The sequence below is a fragment of the Danio rerio genome, chromosome 3 (assembly GCF_052040795.2).
Source record: "Danio rerio strain M-AB ecotype USA chromosome 3, GRCz13ab, whole genome shotgun sequence".
Lineage (NCBI taxonomy): Eukaryota > Metazoa > Chordata > Actinopteri > Cypriniformes > Danionidae > Danio > Danio rerio.
The window spans coordinates 1,310,001-1,325,576 of record NC_141023.1 but is presented as its reverse complement, the minus strand read 5'-3'; the positions used below and the strand labels follow the sequence as shown (position 1 = coordinate 1,325,576).

Sequence of the window (15,576 nt, the reverse complement as noted above, 5' to 3'; positions counted from 1 at the left end):
AAAGCGAGGCTTCATGAAACACTGAAACAGCCGAAGCAAGTGTGTCGAAGCTTCAAAACGCTTAGAAACACCACTCTACAGTGACACCTAGTGGTCATTGCTTTATGTATCGCACTGAAACAGCTTCAGCGAAGAACAGTTGAGCAAATTGATGTATTAAACCCCACTTTGTAAGCTAGAACCTGCAAGTAAAGTAGCGGAGCGGTTAAGGAGTCTGACTACATGGCGGGGGTAGAGGGTTCGAATCCAGGCTGATACAACTATTTTGAAATGCTTTAATACCAGTTGGTAATGCTTTGTTCTTGTATCGTTTTGTTTCAACATTGGTCTGACAACGGAATAAACGTTTTATGCATAAATATGTCTCGCTTTGGTCTTAAAACAGGATTGTTGCTAGATCAGACACTGTGGCCTGAAGTTATGAAGAATTATTTATATTATTCATTTAACAACCTCTTTTAATAATGATACAGATGTTAACAACCTGTATTGCATGTCTTTGGACTGTGGGGAACACCGGAGCACCCGGAGGAAACCCACGCGAAGGCAGGGAGAAAATGCAAACTCCACACAAAAACACCAACTGAGCCGAGGTTCGAACCAGCGACCTTTTTGCTGTGAGGCGAACGTGCTACCCACTGCGTCGCCTGTTCACTTATTTATTTTCTATAATTACAGATGTTACAGTAGGCTATTTATTATTAATCTGCAGTTATAATCAACTCATGTCCACAGAAAGGTTAGTAATGAACATTTCTACAGTATTGATGTGTGTAAAGCGTCTGTGTTGTGAGAAGTGCTGCTCATATGATGTATGAGCGACCTGTCCAGCTTTACTGTAGACATTTTCTTGAGTAAAAATGACGTCGTCTGAAACTGTCATACACCACGCCCACCACTGGTATCATTTTGGCAGTGGAAACACAAGCCTGATAAAGGTGACCCGTGTCGACCCGTACAGTACTTTACCAGTCAGTGGAAACGGGCCATAAACGACCATAACATATTGGACGCGAGTCCTGCTATTGGCTTAGCTCTTTGACAGCCAATCAGAATCATCAGGCTTTAATGTTTTTATTGTTCGGCTGGAAAAAAGGAAAAAACTTTCTGTCTCTGAAACTCTGAATCCCCTGTCCTTTAAAGAGAGGCAATATGGAGCATGTGCAAACTGACATGCATCTTTATTAAAGCTCTACAACTCCGTCCACCCTGCTTTGGTCACATGACTGCGTCAAGACTAAAACGGTTTTCCTCTTCCGAAATGCCTTTCTCAAATCCATCCACTTTTCAGAAAGAAGGAAGGAAGGAAAACCAAAAGGGATTAGTGTGGACATGGCCTTGTGTGTGACGTGTGTTGGAGTGTGATCAGGGCTGCTGGTGTGCTGAAGTGACCCACTCCACCACACTCCGCACGGGCCGCCCCCTGCTGGCGGACAGCTGAACCGCCCCGTCTGCTGCAGCACCGCTCTGGCTCTCCTGCTCCTGCAGAGCCTGCTCTGGGTCCAGCAGCTCTAACAGGCCGTCCCCCAGCAGGTCCAGGCGCTGCAGCAGCTCCATCATGTCAGACAGCAGGTCTGGGCTGCGGTCAGTCTGCTGTTCAGGGTCTGCAGAGGGAGACTGGCAGAGTTCAGGACACCAGTGCCCGTGCTGGAGGCCGATCGCATGAGGGCAGGCTGAGGAGGACCACTGTGAGTGCAGGACCCTGACTCTGACCCCGTCTGTCATACTGTCTGTAAATTTGTTTGCAACCCTGTCCGTGACCCCGTCTATAATTTTGTCTGCGACTTCATCTGTAATTTTGTCTGTGACCCCATCTGTGACGCTGTCTGTAATTTTCTCCGTGACCCCATCTGTAATTTTCTCCGTGACCCCGTCTGTGACTCTGTCTGTGACCCCATCTGTGACCTTGTCTGTAATTTTGTCTGTGACGCCGTCTATAATTTTGTCTGCAACCTCGTCTGTAATTTTGCCTGCGACCCCGTTTGTGACCTTGTCTGTAATTTTGTTTGTGACCCCATCTGTGACCTTGTCTGTAATTTTGTCTGTGACCCAGTCTATAATTTTGCCTGCAACCTCGTCTGTAATTTTGTCTGTGACACCATCTGTAATTTTGTCTGTGACCCTGTCTGTAATTTTGCCTGCGACCTCGTCTGTAATTTTGTCTGTGACCCCGTCTGAAATTTTGTTTGCAACCCTGTCTGTAATTTTGTCTGTGACACTTACTGTGACCTTGTCTGTAATTTTGTCTGTGACCTCGCCTGCAATTTTATCTGCCACCTCGTCAGTAATTTTGTCTGTGACCTCGTCTGTAATTTTGCCTGCGACCTCGTCTGTAATTTTGTCTGTGACCTCGTCAGTAATTTTGTCTGTGACCTCGTCTGTAATTTTGCCTGCGACCTCGTCTGTAATTTTGTCTGTGACCTCGTCTGTAACTTTTTCTGTGACCTCGTCTGTAATTTTGTCTGTGACCTCGTCTGTAATTTTGCCTGCGACCTCGCCTGTAACTTTGACTGTGACTTCTGCAATTTTGTCTGCCACCTCGTCTGCAATTTTGTCTGTGACTTCGTCTGCAATTTTGTCTGCCACCTCGCCTGTAACTTTGTCTGTGACCTCGTCTGTAACTTTGTCTGTGACTTCGTCTGTAACTTTGTCTGTGACCTCGTCTGCAATTTTGTCTGCCACTTTGTCTGTAATTTTGTCTGTGACTTCGTCTGTAATTTTGCCTGTGACCTCGTCTGTAATTTTGCCTGGGACCTTGTCTGTGACCTCGTCTGTAACTTTGTCTGTGACCTCGTCTGCAATTTTGTCTGCCACCTCGTCTGTAACTTTGTCTGTGACCTCGTCTGCAATTTTGTCTGTGACTTCGTCTGTAATTTTGCCTGGGACCTCATCTGTAATTTTGCCTGGGACCTTGTCTGTGACCTCGTCTGTAACTTTTTCTGTGACCTCGTCTGTAATTTTGTCTGTGACCTCGCCTGTAACTTTGACTGTGACTTCTTCTGCAATTTTGTCTGCCACCTCGTCTGCAATTTTGTCTGTGACTTCGTCTGCAATTTTGTCTGCCACCTCGCCTGTAACTTTGTCTGTGACCTCGTCTGTAACTTTGTCTGTGACTTCGTCTGTAACTTTGTCTGTGACCTCGTCTGCAATTTTGTCTGCCACTTTGTCTGTAATTTTGTCTGTGACCTCGTTTGTAACTTTGTCTGTGACTTCGTCTGTAATTTTGCCTGTGACCTCGTCTGTAATTTTGCCTGGGACCTTGTCTGTGACCTCGTCTGTAACTTTGTCTGTGACCTCGTCTGCAATTTTGTCTGCCACCTCGTCTGTAACTTTGTCTGTAATTTTGTCAGCAACCTTGTCTGTGACCTTGTCTGTAGCCCTGTCTACACATATGTCTGTGAGCTTTTCTTTAAACCCGTCCGTGACCTCATTTGTGATGTCCACAGACGTAGTGACCTTTGACCCATAGAGTAGGTCAGAGCAGAAGAGACCGGCAGCGTCTGCAAGAGAAAAAATTAATGACAGTTATCATGAGAACAATAATGCTCATTTATCTGTGTGTGTGTGTGAGAGAGATTTCACCTTTGTCCTGGGCTGCTGTATGTAAACAAGGAGGCGAGTCTTCTGCAGAGGCTGGTGTAATTGGAGGTCGAGAGGTCATGACCCGCGCCAGAGGCACCGCCCCCTCACAGTGTTTGGAGCGCAGCACCTGAATGACATCCATCAGCCACCGGCTCTCCCGCCACAGAGAGGACAGACTCTACACACACAGGTATACACATATAGACATATCCCACACACACACACATGCAACACAGACACATCTCTCTGAATACATGTGTTGTTTCATTATCACTATTATATCTGTTACACTGAATGATGATGGAGCAAACGTTGTGTGTGTTCATTCACCTGTGTGAGCTGTGTGTGTGTGTGTTCATTCCCCTGTGTGAGCTGTGTGTGTGTGTTCATTCACCTGTGTAAGCTGTGTGGTGTGCGTGAGTCTCTCCTCTGCGTCCGCCGTCTCTCTGCTGTCCAGAGCTTCTCTGAGCGTCTGCTGCCACACACACACGTCCAGCTCCAGTCTGAGCCACGCCTCACAGTACAGAGACAGCAGCTGCTGCTCGTACACACACAGATGCACTGAAACACACACACACACACACACATATATAGAGTGATACATACACACAAACACAAACAGAGACAGAAACACACACACACAGGCACTGACCGAGCTCAAAGATGTGCAGGGGGAGTGTGAAGCGCTGGGCGTCACTCCTCCATCGGTCGCTCCTGCAGTCCTCACTGGGAGGAAGAAGAATGATCAGAGAGAGCTGATCTCCAGCCCGCACCAGCTCCTGTGTGTACACACGGTACTCACACGCCTGCACACACACACACATACAGAGGGACACATAATGGCTAATTATAAAGCACCTCATGTGTATTATTATAACTCTGAATCTGCTCTGAAAGGCTGCTGCTGTCCTCCAGAGCTCACATGTTCAGCTGCAGTCAAATCCACTGAGAGCCTTCACGACAGTAATGTGTGTTCCACCAAGTGCTGAAATATAATGTCAAGAGTTCACACTCAGCTGATGATCGATTATAAAGTGTGTTTGGCATGCTGTCCCTGGAAAGAGCCCTGAGCTTATGAGATCCTCGAGCCCGGGGCTCCCTCCCATTAGCAGGGTGAGAGGGGAGTTTGAGCTCAGGCAGATCTCGATGAACTCCACCGACTTGTAAATGGCTAATGACAGATAAAGGGATGGCTAAAGAGAGATATCCAGCTTACTAAGAGCTCAAATATTATACCAATTCAGAATGTTCAATTTCTGTAGGTCACATGTTTTTTGGACTAGGGAGGAAACCAGGAAAATTTACTTAGGTGCCAAGTTGTTTGGTGCACCGGGGGAAACCCACTCGAGCAAACTCCTGACAGAAATGTTGACGTGTCCAGTAAGGACTTTTAACCAGTGACATTCTTGCTGTGAGGCAACAGTGCTAATCACTGAGCCACCATGTCGCCTATCTAGAAAAGAGGTGTTAGGGGATTCTTCAAGACAAAGATCCTGAGGTAAGAATCTCTGGTTATTTATAGTGAGTTAGGAATCGTCTGATTGGTGAATCATGTGTTAGCTAATGCAGGACCAGCTGTGGTCAATCATGAAAATGTGACTCTTTCAAAATTATTTATTCATTCATTTTCTTTTACTTACATTTTTGCCACAGTGTAATGAACCACCAACTTATCCAGCAAGTTTTTACGCAGTGGATGCCCTTCCAGCCGCAACCCATCTCTTGGAAACATCCATACACACTCATACACTATGGACAATTTAGCCTACCTAATTCTAGTGGTGGGCAAAGCGAGGCTTCATGAAACTGAAACAGCCGAAGCAAGTGTGTCGAAGCTTCAAAACGTTTCGAAACCCCACTCTACAGTGACACCTAGTGGTCATTGTTTTATGTATTGCACTGAAACAGCTTCAGCGAAAAACAGTTGAGCAAATTGAGGTATTAAACCCCACTTTGTAAGCTAGAACCTGCAAGTAAAGTAGCGGAGCGGTTGAGTCTGACTACATTGCGGGGGTAGAGGGTTCGAATCCAGGCTGATACAACTATTTTAAAATGCTTTAATACCAGTTGGTAATGCTTTGTTCCTGTTTGTTTCAACATTGGTCTGACAACCGAATAAACGTTTTATGAATAAATATGTCTCGCTTTGGTCTTAAAACAGGGTTGTTGCTAGATCAGACACTGTGGCCTGAAGTTATGAAGAATTATTTATATTATTAATTTAATTTCCCATTTATTGCATTTTATTAACTTCTACCCGAAACCAAAACCCAACCATCACAGCACTGTACAAATATTTATTATTGTTTTACAGTGGCGAGGCAGTGGCGCAGTAGGTAGTGCTGTCGCCTCACAGCAAGAAGGTCGCTGGTTCAAACCTCGGCTCAGTTTCTGTGTGGAGTTTGCATGTTCTCCCTGCCTTCGCATGGGTTTCCTCCGGGTGCTCCGGTTTCCCCCACAGTCCAAACTCATGCGGTACAGGTGAATTGGGTAGGCTAAATTGTCTGTAGTGTATGAGTGTGTGGATGTTTCCCAGAGATGGGTTGTGGCTGGAAGGTCATCCGCTGCGTAAAAACTTTCTGGATAAGTTGGTGGTTCATTCCGCTGTGTCGACCCCGAATTAATAAAGGGACTAAACCGACAAGAAAATGAATGAATGAACGTTTTACAGTGTTACAAAAATGATGCTAAACTGATGGCGTAACTGCAGCTGTATCCTATTTAGGCTACACAAAACAGAAACTTGATTAAAATACATTAAACCATGATTTGAGTATTTGTACAAGTCGGGATTTGAACCCAAAAGCTATTCAAAGCATAGTAACAGCGCGCACACGCACAGTCCACGAGACCATCTGAAACGAGAATTTTTCCTGACCTTGGCAGTCAAATGCAGATTCGCCAGGTCTCGAAACGCTTCTAAGCTGATCAATGCTTTGAATCGCTTTAGTCACGTGACCAGGTGTTTCGAAACACTTGAGCTTCGGGATCTCGAAACTGTGTCGAAACATCAGTTATCCCCACCCAAATCATCTATAGCGCATTTGGACTGTGGGGGAAACCGAAGCACCCGGAGGAAACCCACACGAACGCAGGGAGAGCATGCAAACTCCACACACAAACGCCTACTGACCCAGCCGAGGCTCGAACCAACGACCTTCTTGCTGTGAGGCGACAGCACTACCTACTGCACCACTGCATTGCCAGGAGAAATATGTATAATATCTAAATATGTTTCTCAAACAGACGCTTTATTGTACTATCTTACAGATTCTGAAGGATAGTGGCAAAGAATAAAGATTAGAGCCAAACTGTGATCCTGAGTCTTTTATTATGTCAGAAAATGACTCAATATAAATATTCCATTCCTGGACATAAAGACTTTTTAAACGACATTTTAGAGGCTCTTCTGGAAAGCATGGGGGGAAAACATCATTACATGTTAAACTAGAAGTAAAGCAGGCATGATATTAAATAAAGCTTTGATTCTTGGAAATAACTCTCACTGATGTTGATAAACATTTCATTCACTTCAATGGAGAATGAATCATTTTTTTTACTTGAAGTGACTCTTCTGAACAAATCGACATTCTGAATGAATCAGGCACTAGTCTGTGTGTGTGTGTGTGTATGTGTGTGTGTGCTGTTACCCTGTGCAGCGGGACGTTGAGTTTAGTGAATAATTGAGTCACTGCAGATCTCAGATCCTTCACAAAGTGCTCAACACCTGAGCTGTCAATCACACACTGGTCTCCGCCCTCTGGACCATCACAAGCTCCGCCCACTCCATGTCTCTGTAGCCACGCCCACTCCTCTCTGAGACAGAATAAACATGTGGATTTCTGAATCAGTTTAAGTGAATCAGAGAGGGTGTGTTTAGTACTGAATCAGTTTAGGTGAATCAGAAAGAGTGTGTTGGTACTGAATCAGTTTAAGTGAATCGAAGAGGATGTGTTTGGTACTGAATCAGTTTAAGTGAATCAGTAAGGGTGTGTTGGTACTGAATCAGTTTAAGTGAATCAGTGAGGATGTGTTGGTACTGAATCAGTTTAAGTGAATCAGAGAGGGTGTGTTTGGTACTGAATCAGTTTGAGTGAATCAGAGAGGGTGTGTTGGTACTGAATCAGTTTGAGTGAATCAGAGAGGGTGTGTTGGTACTGAATCAGTTTGAGTGAATCAGAGAGGGTGTGTTTGGTACTGAATCAGTTTAATGAATCAGAGAGGGTGTGTTTGGTACCGTGTGACGTGTGGACAGTTCCTCACGCGTGAGTGGCACAGCATGTTGGGTAATCGGTGCGGCACCAGAACCCTGAGCTGATCCACAGAGCTGCAGAGCTTCAGCACACACACATACAGACCCGGCGCCGCTCTCTGGAGACTCCTCCTGTGATACGACAACATCTCCTACACAAAACAGAGCAGAAAACCCACAGCAGACTCTCAGACAGGCTCTAAACTAAACTTATATCATCAAGTTCATAGATATTTTAGATCTTTAATAATGATCATTTAAAGATATTCAGCTGAGTGTGTTTCTGGTTCTGGTCTGTTATGATGACTAAATATGACACTAAAACCACCAGCAGGTGTACAAGAGTCTGTCTGAATGAGTGATTCACTGAACAAGCCATTCAAATGATTCATTCAAAACAGCTGATTCATTTAGAAATGAAGCAAGTGACTCTCTTGATGGATGACTCCTTGATTTGTCGACTCAAATGATTCAATTAGAAACATTTATTCAGGTAGAAAAAAATAACATGTGTGTGTACTACAGTAGTGTAGTGTGTGTGTGGGTGTGCTGACCCTCAGGTGTGTGTGTAGCAGCTCTACAGCGCTGGGTTCGGGCAGCAGTGGTGTGCGGCTCTGGTTTTGCTCCAGGGTGCTGATGGGAGTCCAGTGGAGCGCGGGGTCAGTCAGGGTCAGCGGGGTCGTGACCTCTCTCAGGGTCACCAGCAGGACGGCTCCCTGTCTGTCCTTCAGCGGCTCGAAATACACCTGTCCCAGATCCACACAGCCGAGCCAGGCCTGCACACACAAGACTAACTTACTTTTCGACTAACTAGTCTAGCAATGTGCTACTTTTTTTCATTGTGCGCTTTCACACTGTTGTGAATCCCAGCTAACGGTAATTACATAAACAAGATCTCTGGCTGCGTCTGAAATCACATACTTCCATATTAAATAGTGCACTAAAAACAGTAGCATGAGTAGCCGAGTAGTGTGTGTGAATCCACAATATTGTAAAAACAGCAGGCGAGGATTTTGGAGAGATTCTGAAGTACGCATGGATGCTACACTGTCCCATAATGCACCACAAGAGAATTCATGAATGAGTAGCGATGCGACTGGCATGTGTAGGTCATGTGATCATGACAAATTGCGCATGCAGAACATCAGAGCTCAATAGTGCACACTTTACCGGCAGTCGTACACTAAAGTACCTTCGACTACAGTACATGCTGTGGTTTCAGACGCAGCCCCCGTGAGTGTGTATATTATTGATTTCCACCAAAGACTGAATGAACTTTGGTTCCGCCTGTGTTGTTCAAACAGAAACAAATTCTTTGGGCTGCATGGTGGCTCAGTGGTTAACACTGTGGCCTCACAGCAAGAAGGTCACTGGTTCGAGTCTCGGCTGGGTCAGTTGGTGTTTCTGTGTGGAGTTAGCATGTTCTCCCTGTGTTGGTGTGGGTTTATTCCGGGTGCTCCAGTTTCCTTCACAGTCCAAACACATGCGCTATAGAGTAATTGGGTAAACAACATTGGGCATAGTGTGTGAATGTGAGTGTGTATGGGTGTTTCCTAGTACTGGGTTGCGGACGATGTGTAAAACATATGCTGGAGTGGTTGGCGGTTCATTCCGCTGTGGTAACCCCTGATAAATAAATGAGTAAGCCGAAGGAAAATGAATGAATGGATAAGGAAATCCTTCTTTACAGTATTGTATTTTGATTGCATTTTAAGCCTAGTTCACACTACAGGATTTTAAACATCAGCAGATCGCTGTGCCGTTCACACTAGACTTGACTATGACTTTGTGTCTTTAAATCCCTGTGGTGTTCACACTACGTCAGGGTTTTTCAAAGTCTAAGACAGTGGGCCTCCCTTTTGACTCAACTTATCCATTGGCCGCCCCCTCGATCCAAACACGCACGCACACACACATATACATAAATATATATATATATATATATATATATATATATATATATATATATATATATATATATATATACACACACACATATACATACAGTATATATATAAAGACACAGACAGATGTCAGACTGTTAACTCACTTTTATCATCATTTGCATGAAAGTGCAATTATTTACAGAGTAATAACAAGTATTTTAATATAACGTTTTTAAAACTAGGATGATGGTTCAATATGAATAGAACAGATCCAAGAACTGTCCATCCCAGTCAAAACAGTGGAAGTTTAGCGGGTCTCATGCTGTCATTAGCCAAAATCTCTTGACAAACCACACATAAAGGTCGTGGTTCATCAACTGGTCCTGTCCACGTAAATCCTAAACTCAAATACTGATCATCATATCGTCGTCTTTTGGGTTTAAGCCCTGAACTTGAAGGCTTTGAATCAGGGGGGGGTCACAGAAACCGATCCATTGTATTAGCAGGCATATACCTGTATTGGCAAACAGAAGCGAATTCACAGCTATGGCCTTCTGGGTAAAAAAGGTTTTCTTATTTTAGACGTATTATATTTTTTAGCTTTGTTTAATTAAAATGTTTATATAATAAAAAATACAAATAATAATTAAACTTCATAATTATATTTTTATTACATTATATGTTTTTCCGCGCCTCCCCTGACCAGCTCTGGCGCCCCCCTGGGGAGGCGCGCCTCACACTTTGAAAACCCCTGCACTACGAGAATGATCCACAAGAGGGGGGTCACACACTACATGATCTGACAACAACTCGTTCCCCGACAGCTCATTCAAGCTACCAAACCACAGCCAATGAAATGTTGAGGGAGGAGTCGTCAGAAAAAGCTGAACACTATTGGCTGCTTGTGTGCGGATGACATCACTGACAGCGTTTTAAGGAAACATCCTCAAATCAGCTGATGCATCAGTGGATTAATCACTCATCTGCAAGGTTTTTATAATTTTTTTTTTGTAATTTTATAACTTTTTGAAATAAAACTAACATATCTATAACACCTTGACGTTTTCTAAATATCAGTGTATTTCTTTCTAACATTTTTATTATTATTATTATTATTACAAAACAGTAAAGAACTGAGCATTTCTACCTTAAATTACCATATTGGTTAAAATGACTGCATGCATGTTGGATACTCTTTGCTGTGACTTTAAATATATGTGCATTTTCTTGCCTGGCAACTTCCTGCTAACATAAACAAAACTTTCTGATGGCAAAAACATCAATTTACTTCAGATATCTTTTAAAACAGCATATTCTGTGCCGTGAAATAGCTCCTGTTTGAAAGTGAAAATGAAAGCCAAGACCTTTGCGTGTTCTAGTATCTTAACTACATATTTATAGGCTGTATTACCAAAAAATGGTGTTGTTTTTATACTATAGAACTGAATAGTTAGTGAGGAGCCGTGGCAGCCTGCTGTAAGTGTTCATACCTGCAGCTGAGCGACGGCCCGGAGGAAGCTCAGTCTGTTCTGCAGCAGAGATGAAGACGAGCTCAGAGATGAAGAGGAGGATTGCTGGAGCACAGACACCTGCGGCCATGCACACGACAGCTGCACACACACACACACACATCAAGTTACAGTACATTATTTGATGTCATTCACCCGCTACCTTCCCTCAGTCTTGTGTAATGGTCACTGAGTTCACTGAAAGGTAGAACCAGAGTTTGTTCAGTAAATCAATGAATATATCACAGAATAATAAACTATTTAATTTTCTGTCTGTTTTTATCCCCAGTTTGACTAAAAGGATCAAGCAGTGCTGTTAGACTGAGACGCGTCCTCCTGACGTGTGTGTTTCAGACCTTGGCGAGCCACAGCAGGTCCTGTGTGATGGATGTGGAGCAGCTCTGAACCTCCACCAGGGGGAGCTGATCATCACTGCACAACACCACACCGTCCTTCTGGTAGAGGACGCAGGACAGGTACACTCCTCTGCACACACACACACACACACATGCAGACATTCACCTACATATGAATACACACTCACAAACACACATGTATGAATACACAGACACATGCAATGACACAAACATAAATATGAATACACACTTGTGCACACACATATACACAGACATACATATGAACACACACGTACACAGTCACATGCACACACATATATACTGTATTTACACACGTTCATAAACACACACACACACACACACACTTATAGACATGAATGCACATAATACACATGAGACACATACAAGCAGAGACACAAACATACATAAGAATACACACACACACACACACATATATTCATCATTCATTCATTTTCTTGTCGGCTTAGTCCCTTTATTAATCCGGGGTTGTCACAGCGGAATGAACCGCCAACTTATCCAGCAAGTTTTTACACAGTGGATGCCCTTCCAGCCACAACCCATCTCTGGGAAACATCCACACACACTCATACACTACAGACAATTTAGCCTACCCAATTTTCACATATATATATGAATACACAAACATACATGTGAATGCACACTTGCACACGCAGTCACATACACTCGCACATGAGTACACACGCACACACACACATGCACAAACACAAACATTTATATGAATACACACTCCTGCACACTCAATCCCATACACGCATATGAGTACACACATGCACGCACACACACACACATATGAACACAGACGTATGCACTTTCACACAGAACACACACACACATAACACTCTGGTTTGTGCAATACTGCTAAACTCTGATGTGTGTGTGTGTGTGTGTGTGTGTGTGTGATGATAAACGCAGGTTCTCACCTCTGCAGACGACACACACTCCGGCTGCTGGAGTGAAAGAGCTGCTTCAGGCCACGAGACACTCTCTTTCCTGAGCCTGTGTTCTCTGAAACACACACACACATTCATACTTCAGAGAGTGTGTGTTTTCATCAGACAGTCTGTGTGGTTATGTGTTTGTGTGTATACATCAGGCATATGATCAGCCGAGAACAAAAAAGGAAGATGAGAACACCTCTTCAAAAATAAAATATATATGTGTGTGTGTGTGTGTGTTTAAATAATACATAACACTTGCTTACTTCCTGACTCCTGTTTATATCGAGTTGATATTTAGCCGACACCATATTGGTGTATTTTTATAAGGTGGGTCGTTACCCCAACACTCAACCCTCAACTGAAGGAACAGGACAATCACACACACACACACACACACACACACACACATATACACTACGGCCAGTTTAGTTGATCAATTCCTCTATAGCGCATGTGTTTGGACTGTGGGGGAAACCGGAGCGCACAGAGGAAACCCACACCAACACGGGGAGAACATGCAAACTCCACACAGAAACACCAACTGACCCAGCCGAGACTCAAACCAGCAACCTTCTTACTGTGAGGCGATCGTGCTACTCACTGTGTTACCGTGTCGCCCAAATAATACATAATATAAAGAATACTTGTAAAAATAATAATAAATAATATTCTTTATATGGATATTTGACATCGGCCACACAACTTAAGCTTCTTTGTTTTATCAGTTTCAGTGTTTAGCAGTGTAATAGTCACCCAAGTCATATTTCATAGGTTTATAGCCTACTTTGTATCTCAATGTGAGGACAGATCCACAGACCGCCGCTACATGGCGCCACTAACTCTTTCACTAAGGCACTGTTTACACTGAAACGTTTTAGTTTTAAAAAAGTAAGTTTTGTTACAGTTATGCCATCCGTCCACACTACGCCGGAGTTTTCGAGTGCGAAAACGAAGCATTTTGAAAACGCTGAAGAGGCCGATTTCATTTTAAAACGCTGCTGCTCCGTTTCAGTGAGGATAAGGGAAAACGGAGACATCTGAAAACTGCGGCTGCAGACATTGGCCTCTCTGATTGGGGCTTTTCCTCAATATTCAGTAGCCCACACACACAGTTCAGTCCTGCATTATCTCCCTGTAAGTTCAGACTTCGTAAGTTTGATATGGAAAACAGTCTCCCGAGGACACGTCGGGTAAACCCTCAAAAGCCCCTTTCACACAGTGATACCGGTAAATTTCTGGAAAATTTCCGGAACGACTTTACCGGTATATTGAAAAAAGCGCTGTTCACACAGGCGAGGACGTTACGGAAATTTTCCGGAAAAGAGCATTCACACATCCATTCCAAAATACCGTTAAATTCTGACATCATTCACCACAAATGAGCTTTAAACGGCTGCGCTTGTGTTTGTAAACATTTGACTAAATTACAAACTCTGTGGATGATCAATATTGTGAACAACTTTCGCAGGATCACTTTCGCATGTCGAGATGTTCATAATATGCGTGTGCAGGCGCTCATAGGCGCACGCAAAGCTTGAAGGTAAACAAACAACGGCTTATCATAAGCATCTCATCGATGATTATTTACACAGTTGGCATTAAGAAGACCATATAAACGTGATCTGACTAACTTCTAGCAGCTAAATGTGTCTGGAAAAATATTCAAAGGCTTTAATTCTCACAAACCGCGCAGACGTGAATGCGTCTGACTGTTGTGATTGGCTAAAGCAAACGTCTCACGTCAGCACGTTCTAGACGTGCACGCGCTTATTACGGGAATCTTCCTTCTGCGTTCACACAGCGCAGCATTCCGGCAAATTGCCGGTAATGTTACAACTTCTCTTTCCGGAAAATAGCCAGAACGAATTTACCGGTATTTTCAAAAAGGACCTATTCACACATACAAGCTTTCTGGAAAATTGCCGGCAATTTTCCGGAAAGGTCTGTATGTGTGAAAGGGGCTAATGAGAACAGTGTACTGTATAACATCATTCACATCCCCCTGGCCATGCTCTTAACAATAAAATAAAAACATGAGGAACTGCCTATTTTCATTTTGATATTGGCAACTTAACGACAGCAGAAATGTTGAGGCGTCGTGCTGCATATTTATATAAGCGTGATCTTCACTGTGTGCGTATTTATAACTAAACATTACTGTAACTACCCGCCGGTTATTAAACAGTCCACGCTTATAAATACTGATGTCCACCATGCGTTTCATTTATTGAACACAGTGAAAACTAAAAGATAAACAAATAAACAAACCAAATGTTTCACACAAACACACATCAAAAAGAAATCAAAATAAACAAATAATATATAAAACAATGTTTAGTTTACCGTGTTGGCCTGATAACCAGCTGTACAATAAGCAGGGGCATTTAACAGGTGCTTGCATTGAGATCTCACTATCCTGAGTGACCATACAAACTCTCGCAGGTTAAATCAATCATGAGAATCATGTGACCTCCCACTCAAGCCAACCGGAAACAAATAAATTAGTAACACACATCTACCAATACCCATTCAAATAATGAAATACAAAACAGTAAACAAAATTACAAGCTGACCAATCAGCGTCAGCTAAAATTACTGCCTAGAACATCACTGCCTACTTTCATTCTCATTATAAATACAAAACATGCCCTGTCTTTTGCTGAATATCAGCTTAATAATCAACAATGGCCATTATAACAGTATAACGTGCAATACATTTATACATTATAGGAGATAAAGGCAAGTGATCAGTCAGTGTGCAGAATCAGTGTACGTGCTTACATTAATTAATATATATTAACTTCTCTCCGCGCTCAGCCAAAACATGCCTGAGAACAAGTAACAGATTCAAAAGAGCAAAGTCAGGGAATATGCGGTTAAATAGAGACAATAAGATGAATTAAAGATCATGTTTAACTAATATAGTGAGATTAGATCCAGCAGGAGATGCTTGATGTACAGTCCGACCTGCACGGCTCTCATCTTTGTTGAGGTGTTTAAAGCACACTGCAC

General features: G+C 43.2%; 1 protein-coding gene across 6 annotated transcripts in view; it reads right to left on the bottom strand.

The window, feature by feature from the left end:
• Positions 1 to 1,058: 1,058 nt before the first annotated feature.
• LOC101885714 (ankyrin repeat and fibronectin type-III domain-containing protein 1) overlaps positions 1,059 to 15,576 on the bottom strand; it is a 25,092-nt gene continuing 10,574 nt past the window's right edge. Inside the window, exons 9-20 of one of the 6 annotated variants that reach the window (XM_087243503.1) lie at positions 12,547 to 12,631; positions 11,585 to 11,714; positions 11,211 to 11,330; positions 8,389 to 8,610; positions 7,820 to 7,986; positions 7,233 to 7,398; positions 4,235 to 4,388; positions 3,977 to 4,143; positions 3,583 to 3,760; positions 3,187 to 3,500; positions 2,724 to 2,970; positions 1,059 to 2,567 (exon numbers count right to left, since the gene is read on the bottom strand). In XM_087243503.1, coding sequence (XP_087099629.1) covers positions 1,366 to 2,567; positions 2,724 to 2,970; positions 3,187 to 3,500; positions 3,583 to 3,760; positions 3,977 to 4,143; positions 4,235 to 4,388; positions 7,233 to 7,398; positions 7,820 to 7,986; positions 8,389 to 8,610; positions 11,211 to 11,330; positions 11,585 to 11,714; positions 12,547 to 12,631 — 3,152 coding nt within the window. In that variant the 3' untranslated portion in view covers positions 1,059 to 1,365. Of the gene's footprint in view, positions 3,501 to 3,582; positions 3,761 to 3,976; positions 4,144 to 4,234; positions 4,389 to 7,232; positions 7,399 to 7,819; positions 7,987 to 8,388; positions 8,611 to 11,210; positions 11,331 to 11,584; positions 11,715 to 12,546; positions 12,632 to 15,576 lie in introns of all 6 variants that reach the window. The other 5 variants (XM_087243504.1, XM_087243501.1, XM_087243500.1 and 2 more) reach the window with 5 other exon arrangements.